This window comes from Corylus avellana, chromosome ca3, assembly GCF_901000735.1.
Source record: "Corylus avellana chromosome ca3, CavTom2PMs-1.0".
Lineage (NCBI taxonomy): Eukaryota > Viridiplantae > Streptophyta > Magnoliopsida > Fagales > Betulaceae > Corylus > Corylus avellana.
The window spans coordinates 7180083-7193692 of NC_081543.1; the positions used below are offsets into that span (position 1 = coordinate 7180083).

The window sequence follows — 13610 nt, forward strand, 5'->3', positions numbered from 1 at the left end:
ACCCTTTGGTTTGTTTCTTTGAAACTTTATGTTGTTGGAAAGTAGGGGGCAATCTTGAAATTTATGAGAATAATTTAGTAATTTGCAAAGTGATGATGAGGTAATGGAAAGGCTTTATATATAGTTAGAGAGCTAGAAATACAAAAGAAAAACCCATAAAATGAGGTTTGTCGAGGCAGTTGAGATAATGACAGGTTTAAGGAAGATGAAAGGAAGATGAAGACACAATGTTGTCATGCAATCACTTTATTTAAAGTAAGTAACTTGGACTGCTTCGCCCCATACTGCTTGCTTGGTTCCACAGAAAGTCTTTCAGGCTGTGTTCGGCAATGTAATGGAAAAGGGAGTGAAATGGTACAGATTTAATTGATATGAGAAAAAAAATATATATATTTTGTATAAAAAAATGAAAAAAATTTGTTTTGTAATAATTTTTTTATTTAAATAATAATAAAAAATAATTGATGTGATGTAAAAAATAAAAATGTTAAAGTTAATATATTTTTTTAAAAAAAAAATTTATTTTTGGATTCAGTTTGGTCCAACCCTTTGCCAAATATAGCCTTTTGCCAAACACAGCCTTAAAGAATGTGGATATTTAGGAGGTGTTTGTTAAACCCCCCTCACATTTCCCTACATCCACCACACTATTCACTTCATTTTTTTCTCAAAAAAATATTCTTATTTTTATATCAAATCATTCATTTTTTATATCCAATTATTTACTTTTTATTACTATTCAAATAAAAAAATCACTACAAAAACAAAATTTTTTATTTTTTCATATTAATTATTATTATTATTATTTTTATCCATAAACAGTACCGTAATCCATAAACAGTGCGGTGTGATGGGGGTGTTGTTTACAAACACCCCCTATGTCGTCATTCTTGGGCTATTACAAAATTGTACACTTTCTTTAGCATTAAATACGGCTGGGTCTTGGAAAGCACGTATCCCTCTTTAGCATTTGTGTGCTTTTCCCCTTTTGACCCCAATTGTGTGAACCAAAATCCTGTGTGAACTGTCATTAAACACATTTAGATTTTTTAAATACTCAAATGTTTGTTTATTTAGCATCTTAGATTTAAAAAGGGTCTATTTTATTAAAATACAAGTTGTGTAGTGTGTAGAGGCTTCTTTCTATTTTTAAGACACAAGAAATATCATGCTTATGTAAATCTAAATAATTCATTTTCTTCAACTTTACATATTGGTTTAACTTATAATAAGCTACTCAAACATAATTAGTCATGGTTTTGTTTTAGGCTCTGCTTGTTTCGGTGTAAAATGATGTTTATAAAATATTTTTTTTTTGTATTTTCGAGTGTTTGGTACAAAAGAAAATAATATTTAACAGAAAATGTTTTTGGTTCGACCAAAAAAGCCTCTTTAATTTTTGTAAAATGATTTTCATTTTTGAAAACCATAAATTATTTTTTTGAGTTTGAACATTTCATTCGCAAACCGACATACTCAGTCATGACGTCGCCAAGACTCCATTAGAACATTGCCAGGATCTAGGGGTGGACACGGGGTCTGTTCGGGCGGGTTTTGGCATTTTTCGGCTACTCAACCCTACCGAGGCAGGTTTGAAAAAACCATACCCAAAACCCGTATACAATGTGGGTTATCCACCGATTTTTCGAGTTGGGCGGGCGGGTTTAAATTGTCGGGTTGGTTGAGGCGGGTCGGGTATCCACTGGATTTGATTTTTTTTGATAGTATTTTCAAAAAAAATTGGGTTGGGATTGATTTTTTTACCGAAGATGAGATTTCTTTACTTGATGCCGAGGGATGAGACCGTGAGAGTCATGAGACTAGAGAGAGAGAGCGTGTTAGTTCACTTCCTAGAGAGTGAGAGAGAGGAGCGGTACGGTTCAAGAAATCCTCCGCCGGCAAGAGTGAGAGAGGAGTAGTTCTGACGAGAGTAAGTCTGAGAGAGGAGACTAAGAGACTCAAGAGACCGAGAGAGTGAGAGAGGTGCTGGGTCTGGAGAGTTTGGACGGTGCGTGAAATGAGAGGATATTAGGAATTTAGGGTTTTAAGCATCATGGGCGGGGCGGATAGGAGCGGGTCGAGTACCTGCCTCTTTTAAAAAAACTATACCAGCGGCCTGACCCAACCCGCACGGGTTTCATTTTTTCAACCAGTATCCGCCAAAAAAACACTAAAACCCGGCTAGGCGGGTTGGGCTGTTTTTTGCCTACCCTTACCAGGATCCGATCGGGACCCCGCCGGGACCCGATTGAGATTCCGCTAGGACTCTGTTGGGACACCGTCGAGACTCAGTCAGGAACTCAGCTGGGACCTAGTCGGGACACCGCATGGACTCGATCGGGACTTGTTGGAACCCGATCAGAACAGGAGCACAACTTGTTGGGACCTGGTCGGGACATCTCTAGGACTCGACGAAGCCACAATTAAGACTTTGTCAGGACCCGGTTAGAACTCATCTGAGACTCAATTGGGACACTGCTTGTATTTGATCGGGACTCGTCGAGACCTAGTCATGACATTGCTAGGATTCGGCGGAGCCACCATCAAGACTTCGTCGGGACCTAATTGAACCACTGTTGGAACTTTTCTAGGACTCGGTTAGGACATTATCGTAATTTAAAGTTTAATATAATTGAATAAAAAAAATATAAAACAATTTTATGATTTCCTGTACATGCCAAACATCAAAAATTATTTTTCGCAGAAAATATTTTTCAACAAAAAAAATATTTTACGTCGAAACAAATAGAACCTTAAATTGATCGTTTGATCAAAACTATTGGTATATGTTATTTCTTCCATTCCAAATTAAGAGTTATTTTTTTTTTTTTTTAATTTTTTGGGGATGTGTTGAATTACTTGTTTCTAATAATCAAGTGGGTAGAATTTTTTATTTCTTAATTACCCTTTTTAGAGGGAAATTTGAAGTATTTTATGAATTCATCAACAAGTAAATTTCTATCATTTGAGGGATTGTTTTGACCACTTACCATTTTACTGTATAAGAACAATGCTAAATGCAGGTTCGAGCTCAAAGTTAGATTTCCCACATTGGACTCTCATCTTGGCCAACTTTGAAAATTTGTTGGTAATCCACTATAATTCTACAAGGTAGATAACTCTTATTATTTTTAGCAGGCTTTTCTTTTTTGACAGCTTAATTAATCAATAGGGAAAAATCTACTTTACCATTATAAAATTTCAGGAATTTTTTAATTTGAACTTTAAAGTTTAAAAATTGGTAATTACGTAATTTCATAAATTTTCGTCCAATTTAATAAAAATTAGTAACGGAAGGTTTAAATTAAAAATTTTTGAAATATTAGGGGAGTACATTGTCAATTTTTAAACTTTAGGGTTCAAATTAAAAAATTCTCAAAACTTAGAAGGGTAAAGTAGATTTTTCCCTAACCAATAAGTTGACAGCCTTTATAGCCAAACAATATATTTTCTTATTTCAAATTTCAAATTTAATTTAGAACTTCATTATTCTTAATTGTCATGATTGTGGGTTAAAATATCTCATATTGTTTGGCAAAAGGGCAAAACGAAATATCCTTTGGTGAATGGGAAAACGAAATCTTTCGGTGAATGGGAAAACGAAATATGTTATTCATTGACTCCTTAGATTCCTTTGACCTCTATGTAGCCCATCTATATGACTTTGAGGAGCATGCCTTGTCGTAAGTGGATATAGTCAAATCCAGTTTGAGGCCAGTGAGATACATGTTCACCTAACTTTTCCCTGGTATAAGCCACCCATTTTGTTGAAGATAATTTCATAGATAATCATAAACGTTTTCCATCACATGAAGATATATAATTAAACAGGGGCCACGGAATGAGCAGCAACATGCAGCAACATAAATGATAATTAATGAAGGCTAAAGTACTTAATATACCATACCATCTATTAGTACTTATGATATAGAGAAATATTACAATTGTTTTTGGTGTTGTCTTAATAATCCTACGTGAATATTGTTTTCTTAAAAAAATAAAAAATAAAAAGAATGCTAAGTATTCTCTTGATGTTCTTTTGGCTTTAGATGGATATTTTTTTTAAAAAAAATATAAAAGAAATTGACCCTTATATGATTATTTCTCTTACTAGATTTTTAGAAAATAATATCTACATAAGACCAAGAGAATACCTAATATTTTTCAAAAAAATATGAGACCACTGGGGGTAAGTTTTTTTTTTTTTTTTTTCCTGTTTTTTAGAAAATAATATCAATGATCAGAAGAACACTAAAAAAAACTATAGCATTTCTTCATAATATATATCAAAGTCAGAATTGTAATTTGCATCAAAGCTAGAAATGTAGTTTGTTTCAAAGTCTTTATTGTTTTTGTATATTCTATGTCATACTTTGGTAACTTAGAGTGTATATATATATATATATATACCATCTTTTCAAAAAGGCCAAAGTCTGATCCTGTGGCAACTTGGCAACTCATTCTTCCTCCTCTTCTATATCGTCCCACTACCATCAGCATCAAGTCTAGTACTGGAAGACCCACTTTTACAATTCTCACCACTTTAACCAATCTTGTCTCTATTAAGTTGACCAATGGAAATGCTACAATGCAATAAATTTTTCACAATTGGCCTATCTAATTTTTAGGTGGCAAAGGCACATGGTCATTTATAATTATTTATAATTTTATTTTTTAATTTTAAAATTAAAATCAAAATATAAAAAAAATCAAAATATAAAAAGGGGTGACTATGGGGTGGCCGTTTAGCTTTAGAGGTGGCCAGGGCAATTTTTTTTTAAGATTTGGCCCTTGGGGTGGTTTTGGGGTGGTTTTATTTTTTGATTAATTTTATATTCTTGATTTTAATTTAAAATTAAAAAATAATAATAATAAAAAAAATTACAATTGGCCATGTGCCCTTTGCCCCTAGGAATTAGATGGGCCAATTGTGGAAATTTGTTGCATTGTAGCATTTCCCTTTCCCATAATATTTGCCTTTGAAAGCCCAAGTTGCTCCATATCTACTGGACCGCAGCTTTTTGTCTTTGTATATGGGAGCAATGATTTTTTTTTTTTTTTTTTGGAGCAATGTCAGTCCTCCAAAATTCACCACTACCTCTTCAACGGATGGTCTAATAGTCCATTTTAAATTGAGGTTAAGAAAATCTTAATGAGGGTTTAGAGAGTAAGTAAAAAGTGGCAATGAATGAGTGGAAATTAAGAAAAATGGACCCAGTCAACAAAACCCTATCGATCGGTTGATGGTCAAACCATTTGATCGGTTAGGTGAAAGTATCCTATGAGTTGTAAAGAAAAGTAATGGATCGATCTGCGTAAAGTAACCAATCGAACAATGGAGCTTGAAGCCACGTAGGATAAATTTAAAAACCATAGCAACCAAATGGTACAAGCACTGATCTATTAGGGACAATCTACATGTGATTTATATACGTTTTGTAGATTAAAAAGGGGTGGCTATGGGGTGGCCGTTTAGCTTTAGAGGTGGCCAGGGCAAAAATCAAATTTTAATTTTTTTTTAGATTTGGCCCATGGGGGTCGCTTCACCACCCCAAGGGCCAAATCTAAAAAAAAATTAAAATTTTTTTGCCCTTGGAGGTGGTTTTATTTTATGATTAATTTTTTATATTCTGATTTTAATTTTAAAATTAAAATAATAATAATAATAAATTGCAAATGGCCATGTGTCCTTTGCCCCCTAGGAATTAGATGGCCAATTTTGGTAAATTTGTTGCATTGTAGCATTTCCCTTTCCCATCATATTTGCCTTTGAAAGCCCAAGTTGCTCCATATCTACGTGGACCGCAGCTTTTTGTCTTTGTATATGGGAGCAATGATATTTTTTTTTTTTAGATTATGGGAGCAATGTCAGTCCTCCTAAATTCACCACTACGTCTTCAACAGATGGTCTAATAGTCTGTTTTAAATTGAGGTTAAGAAAATCTTAATGAGGGTTTAGAGAGTAAATAAAAAGGGGCAATGAATGAGTGGAAATTAAGAAAAATGGACTCAATCAACAAAACCCTATCGATCGGTTGATGGTCAAACCATTTGCTCGGTCAGGTGAAAGTACCCTGTGAGTTGTAGAGAAAAGTAATGGATTGATCTGCGTAAAGTAACCAATCGAATGATGGAGCTTGAAGCCACGTAGGATAAATTTAAAAACCATAGCAACCAAATGGTACAAGCGCTGATCTATTGGGGACAATCTGCATGTGATTTATATACATTTTGTAGAAGCTGGAGATGACTTATTTAAGGCTCACTATGGAACCATAGCGACCATTTGGTCGTCTAGAGCCACCCCAAGGAGAGGAAGAGAGAGAGAGAGAGTGAAGGAAGAAGAGAGGGAGAAGGAACTTAAAGGTCTTTTCTTAAAGTTCTTTGGCGTACTTCAAGATCACTTTATAATTTGGTTTAAAGTCATCATTCAGTTTCAATATACTTAAAGCTTCTTTTTTATTTGATTGACATAATAAGTATGTTATAGTCCTAAGAAGTTCAGTATTCACTGCCTAATTGATATGATCCCATAGTATTTCCATGATTTTTCCCTTAGGCTTCGTTTGGTTCGCGAAATGTCTAATCTATTGAAAAATGAATAACTACTACTAGGAATAGAAGAGTGTGAAATAAAATAGTTATTCCTATTCCTTAATTTGGTAACACCACACATGCAAAAATTGGAATCAAAATTACGAAAAACCCCACATTACTTTTTTGGGAAAAATATAAAAAGACTTCCTAAACTGACAACCATTTGCGAGTTAGCCCCCTAATGTTCAAAAAGTACTAATGTAGCCCAATAAAGTAACAAAATGTGTCAAAATCGCAACTTCGTTAGTCAACCTCGTCAATTTGGATGGAAATGCATCACGTGCCGTCCACGTGCTATTTTTTGACTTGAAGTTACGAAAATGCCCTTTTGTGAAAATAGAAATTTTATCCTCCTCAAGCGACGTCGTTTGGCCTAACTCTTCTTTGGAAACCACCGGTAGAAACAGAGAGCAATGAATTCTCACACTTCATAAACTCCTCTTCGGAAACCGCCGATGATAGCCATTCACTGCCCCAACTGTCACCAAGAGCCAACGGCGACCACAATAACGACGACGAAGATGACGATGAATCGACCTTCATTGCCTTTTCAACCTCGTCGTCATTACCACCACCGCCACCTACACTGCTTTTCTTCCCATTCTTTTTAGCTTTCTCTCTTTTCACCTTCTGAAAAATAGCTTGAATTTTGGCATCCATCGAGTTTCTCATGGCATTCAATTTCTCACAATCTTGGAATCCTAAGTCGCTGGGATCTATAAGATTTGGAAAATTCAAGTGTGCGTATTCGCCATGAAGCTTATAAGCAGCTCGGTCGTAGGCATAAGTAGTGGCTTCTGCCTTGTTGTAGGTACCCAACCAGGCTCTCACTCTGCTATGGGGTAGTCTAATCTCGATGACCCATTTGCCCCAATGCCTCTGCCTCACTCCCTTGTATAGCTTTTTCTTGTACGAGCTCGTGTAAGTGCTTGTGCTTACAGAGCTTTGAAGTGGGTTCGTCGCCGAAGTGCGAGCAAGCGCGCCAAAACTGCTAGAGAAGATCTCTCTAGCGAAAGTAAACATAGGAGCCCAAAGGCTCAAAAACAAGGTTGGTGATGGTGTTTGATGGAGGGCAATGCGAGAAAATTGAGTCCAAGGTGTTTGTGCACCCTGTTAGTAAGAGTTGCGATAAGGAGTATGTGATATCGGCACCATCGTTGAATGTGAAGGGAAGGTTCTGGTCCTAGATTGCATCCATAGTTATGGAAGATTTTCCAACGTTGTTTTCCCAGAAAATTGGTAGGAAAACAATGTGTGGGAAGAAGAGTTAGGCCAAACGATGTTGCTTGAGGGGATAAAATTTATATTTTCACAAAGGGCATTTTCGTAACTTCAAGTCAAAAAATAGCACGTGGACGGCACGTGATGCATTTTCCATCCAAATTGACGGGGTTGACTAACAGAGTGGCCATTTTGATAGATTTTGGTACTTTGTTGGGCTACTTTAGCATCTTTTGAACATTGGTGGGCCAACTCGCAAATGGCTGTCAGTTTATGGGGCCTTTTTTATATTTTTCCCTATTTTTTTTTTTAAACTCATACTAAAAAAAAAAAACCCTGAAATAAAATGGGTGGCCGACCACCCATTGGGGTGGTCAGCCACCCACATAAGCGGCCGGGGGTGGTCGCGGCCACCCTCGATAGCCCTCAGGGTGGTAGCGGCCACCCCGATATGCTAACTTCAAGTAATTGAAGTTCCAACATACTTGCAAACTTCAAGTATTCGTCCATACTCATCTCTCGTCTTCTTTGTATTCTTCGTGTTCCTCATGAACTTTAAGAACATCTTTATGTTCTTCATCATATTCACGAAGAATTTATTGAATACTTGATTGTAGACCAAGAACGTCAAGATCTTCAATCAATTGGGGTGAAGATTTCTCTATAAGATCTTTTCTTTGATAATTGAATATAATTGTGAGTGTGAGCTTACAAAGTGTTATCAAGAACAAGAGAAAAACTAGAAGCAAAACTTTGTAAAGAATTTCTCCCTACTTGGTTGTGTATATACTCTAAAGGAAGAGTGGAGTTGTGTTTTTGTCTTTCACAAAAATTACAAGCACTAAATCAAAGGTATAATTTTGCCCTCAATTGTTCATCTATATATAATACTAGGAACCCAAGAGAAGATGAAATTCTAAACCTTGTGGGACTGTGATTAGAAATCCCAGTCCATGTAGTACACGACCAATGCCCCTTGAACCACATGGCCATGGGGAGAAAATATTCTCCCCATGCGCCTATGCTAGGGCTTTTAGCCCTGGCCCACGTCCACTTGGTTTATCACTTGGACTTGGGCTTTATCCTCAAGCCCAATCCTCATTTAATTAACTTTAGCCCTTTTGAATTAATTTCATATAGCCCAAAGTTATTTAACATGTCCAATGAATTAAAATTACAAGCCCAAGACTTATTTTAATTCCTTAGCCTACAGAAATTAAATTATGAGCCCAGTGCTCTATTTAATTACTGTTCTCCAACTGACCAACAAGATTAAATAAATCTTTTTGCCCATGTTTTATTAAAATAAAACATCACAGTAAATAAATAAATACTTGAGGAAGAATATAATTTCTAAGTCAATTTATATCAGTTCAAAGAGGGACCTAAGGTAAAATAGCATTAGCTTAATAAGCATGTGAACATATATTTCAAGATCATATCACACGACATTATTTAATCACAATTAATTCCACTAAACAATTGTGACTGCACTCTAATGATTATTTTTTATTTAATCAATCAATCCTCGTGATGTACTTATTATATATATTACCTCTCCAAGGAATCATTCCGTAGTCAAACCAAAGTCTTTTCCTACTGTCACTTTGTTCACTACCTATTTTCCTTGAGTTATTAATTTAAATTCATGATTATCCTTATGTACTTTGTGAGATTCATCTCACCTTGTACATATATATAAGTTTTCAGTGTAACTATTGAAAACACTCGGGTTTGAGCTTTTAAGATAATCTTTCTCATTAAATCTAAAACAAGTAGAATATTTCTTATCTCTTCGTTATTTGACAAAGGATTTGAATTCTTTCTTGAAGTTGATGTTCCCACAATGTTAGATGTGATTACCCAATGTATTGAGTATTATCGGCCGATGATAGGTCTCACTCTTAAATAAATCGAAATAATCAACACTTTCGCATCTGAGTTTACTAAGTTCTTCGAATTTAGAGTTAATGTTAAGATATTGTGCAAATACATCAATTGTTGTAACAATATATATATTTGATGACTCACATGGTCTTGTTCGGTGTATGGCACAACCTGGCCAATACCCCCAACATATTAATCTGAAGCCTCCCTGCTTCTCATAACCAAGATAAGTCACTTGAGGTTTACCATGTTATAGTCTATATATAATTCCAGTTCCATTTACGACTACAAACAAGTACTATTTTAATAAGTTACAAGGACCTTTGAGTATAATCTTTTGTAATACACACACACCATCACTCAAATACAATGCATTTTAGAGATCTCACATGCATATAATCGAACAATACACAGTCACACGTATATATGTCATGTAAGAATAAATGTATATGTCTTTTATTCTATTCAAAAACTTTATCCAATCAATTGGAGTTTTGGACATAATTCCCAACAATATCGACACAATTGGTAGTTTGGGTGGGAAATTGACAATAAAGTGTGGTAATTTGATGAGGGCATGTGTACTTTTCCCAAAAGAAAAATAAACTTCACTAAAGAGATGACAAATAAATAAAGTTACAGAAAAATTGGAGGTCAAGATCGAGTGTATAGGATGGGGTAGTCAACTGATCGAAAACAAGCAAAAAAACCCTTGATGTACATCAAATATAATATCAGAGAAAACTTTCTGTGATATGTACTTCATATTAATTAATTTCTTTATGGTGTAAATTCAAGGCAAGAATACAAAGAGTGGTTTAAAATTCAAGCCCATTTAGCCAAGACAGACATGCATCCAGCCCCAAGAAGAAGTGAGATATTTGCCCCTAATTGGATCCTCAGATTATTTTGCACTCTAGGGTTCATGAAATCTTGTGCTAGCAGGTCAACGAGGGCCATATAAATCAGAATCCCAGCTGCAAGAGCATTCAAAGTCCCTTCAACAATTAGAGCAGTTGGGCTGCTATCGTTGTAAGTACTTGATATTCCAATGCCAATAGCAATCCCTAAAGGGGTTGTGAGTGAGAAAAATGTTGCCATTATTGCTGTAGACCTTGACCTGAATTTTGCCTGCATGGAAAGAAGGCCAACCTTTTAGATAATCTGCTATGAATAATAAATTGTGGAGCAAATTTAAGCCAAATAAATTTCGAACTATAGAATTTTTCTTTTAAAATTAGCCTTTGGATTTGTACTTGTAAAAAAAATGGGAAAGTTCACAAAACCTCTCCCAAAACGTCCACTCCTTTTGACACTACCTTCAAGTTAAAAAACCCTCAATAAAGGGTATCGAACTCTCAATTTCATTCGATGATCCCATTCCGTTAGGATTTTTCATTACATTTTGTCAAAATTCCCAAAATACCCATATTTGTTTTTTTAAAAAAAATTGGTAAAGATCGATATTGTTGCAAAAATACCCATAAACGCCTGAAGCTTTTGAATTTTTTATTTTATTTTTTTCTAATAAAAAAACTGGGTATTTTGAAAATTTTGTCAAGATTTAACAAAAAATTCTAACAGAATGGGGTAATTGAAAGAAATTGAAAATTTGATATTCTTAATTGAGAGTTTTTGAACTTTGAGAAATATTTTCAAATTGCGTTAAAGTTTAGGGGGGTTTGATAAAGTTTCCCTTTTTTTAAAAAAAAAAAAAAAAAAGGCAATTTTTACTGTTATGGTATCCTAATTTTATGACAGTCGTATATAAGTAGTATTATATATTGGAATGAATATAGTACTGTTATAGAATATGGAGTTATACCTGAGACATGCAGCCACCAAGCCCTATACCCTCAAAAAATTGATGGAAACTCAAGGCTACGAGGAGCGGCCTTATTGTCGCAACGCTTTTAGAGGCACCCATATCTACTCCAATGATCACTGAATGAAACACAATCCCCAATTCCAACACCTAAAGAAAACACCCATCAAAGTAATTAACAACTCTTGTGAGGAATAATTATGAAGGGCTAGCAAACAATTAATGAACTTAATCTCAGCCATTACTTGTGCTATAATACGGTGACGGATTAGCTCCGGCGGATGCGTTCCTCCCGACGTGGTGACTGATCCATGAGCGTGACCATGTTCCGCATGTGTGTGAACATGTACGTGACCTGCGTGCTCGTCGCCCATCTCTTCTGCTGCAACATTTCCCTGCATTTTTTTCAATGACAACCAAAATAACATGAAGAGAGAAAGAATATCAAACATATATGTAGCCATAAGGTTTGGCTCGAGTGGTAAGTCACTCGGTCCTCATGTCTCATAAAGTATCACATCTAAGTTTCGACCACTTCTTTTTCTTTTTCTTTTTTTATTTTATTTTTTATTTATATATTTTTGGACCCACTCTTACAAAGTAAACCTCGAACCCATACGCTGCACCCTCGAAAATTTTCCTATACAAATAGGGTAAATTGTTGGCTTTTACACCTGTGAGTGAGTGTGTGGCCCCCAAAATGAGAGTTTGCACCTCGCAAGTCTTAAACTTGAGATCTAAGGAGTAATATTGATATTCTATAAGACCACAACTCTCAACCACTAGGCTAACCCCTTCAGGGTTAAGATTTGACCACTTTGAGTACAAACAATTTTTTAGAGCCATGCATCCTAACGGATGAAAGCCTGATCTTTACTTGACCGTGTGGAAGGATAGGCAACTCTTTGCACAGTGTTCCAGAAATCTAGCTGGGATGAAGCCCCGGATACCCCGATTATCCCCAAAATCTATATATATATATATATATATATATATGAAAGTGTAATTATAAGGGGTTATAAGTATATTACCTGCTTATTAAAGTGCAACCTGTTATAATAGGTAGAGGCATAGGCGTCGACCATTAATGTTCCAATAGCAGACACCATGGCAAAGAAGCCTGTGAAGGGAAAATTGCCCCACGGATTTTGACCAAGGCATGGAGAAGTCAAGTCACTAAATGCATCCGGCAGTATGTGAATGAATCCGGTGGCTAGAATCACACCAGCTGCAAAGGCCTTGATAATGAAAAAGATATCATTCTCTGGCCTTAGAGCTGGAACTTTCTTGCCTAGCAAGGGGATGCATACCCCTACAGCACTAGCAACAAGAATGCAGGCTATTGAACCCAGCTTATATTTTAGTGCTGCATTATTGTCATTTTCTTTTACCTCAGCATCACACGTACAATCACCAGATATGCTAGGGAGGAGAAGAATGAGAACAAAAAAAATATTCAAGATATTAAAAGAACATGCTTGAAAATTAATCATGGTGAGGGATTGGAGACAGGAAAGCAAAAAGAGAAGACAGAAAGTAGAAAGCTTTTGGGGTTTGTGGTGGATGTTATAATCTTGGCCGGGTTGCCAATTATTGAAGAAATTAAGTAAATTAAATAGATTCCCAGATTACTAATAATGACGGCATCTTATAAAGTCAACAATCCAGAAATATAATTCTAGGAGAAGTCTCTTCCAAATTGATGGACTAATTTACATAATCTTTATCCATTTTATTAACCTTTGTTGGATTAAATAATAACATGATCAGAATTATCTGTTAAGAGTTATTTGGGAAACATGGCAATCTGAAAATAATAAAGTACTACAAACGTGCTCTAAGAAGATCGAAATGTCGACATTATGTTGTGGTGCAAACAACACTTAAACAAGATAATTTAGCTTTGAATTCAAATGGCTCTGGTCGAGGCTCAACAAAGTCAACTTTGCAATATAATATCTTGGCAACCATGCCGAAGAATACGTGACATATGTATATGCACGCTTACAGAAAAAACAAATGTGTCATGAAATGTCACATTAAGAGTGAAGTATCACGCCCTGACTTCAAACGTCTCCTT

At 35.4% G+C, this 13610-nt stretch overlaps 1 protein-coding gene and 1 pseudogene across 1 annotated transcript; both read right to left on the minus strand.

Moving 5' to 3' along the window:
• Nucleotides 1-6951: 6951 nt before the first annotated feature.
• Nucleotides 6952-7795, minus strand: LOC132174015 (ethylene-responsive transcription factor ERF061-like; annotated as a pseudogene).
• A 2735-nt stretch (nt 7796-10530) lies between these two features.
• Nucleotides 10531-13023, minus strand: LOC132173771 (zinc transporter 1-like). The gene is made up of 4 exons (XM_059585370.1): nt 12562-13023; nt 11776-11925; nt 11531-11680; nt 10531-10836 (listed from the first exon to the last, which is right to left on the minus strand). The coding sequence occupies exons 1-4, from the start codon at nt 13021-13023 to the stop codon at nt 10531-10533; spliced, it is 1068 nt and encodes a 355-aa protein (XP_059441353.1).
• Nucleotides 13024-13610: the final 587 nt, after the last annotated feature.

What these genes read in the sequence shown, in the direction of transcription:
- LOC132173771 (XM_059585370.1), bottom strand. Translation starts at nt 13,023, where the DNA reads ATGATTAATTTTCAAGCATGTTCTTTTAATATCTTGAATATTTTTTTT. An exon ending in GTCACCGTATTATAGCACAA is followed by an intron (nt 11,681 to 11,775) that starts GTAATGGCTGAG and finishes TGTTTTCTTTAG; the next exon opens with GTGTTGGAATTGGGGATTGT. An exon ending in TTGGTGGCTGCATGTCTCAG is followed by an intron (nt 10,837 to 11,530) that starts GTATAACTCCAT and finishes CTTTCCATGCAG; the next exon opens with GCAAAATTCAGGTCAAGGTC.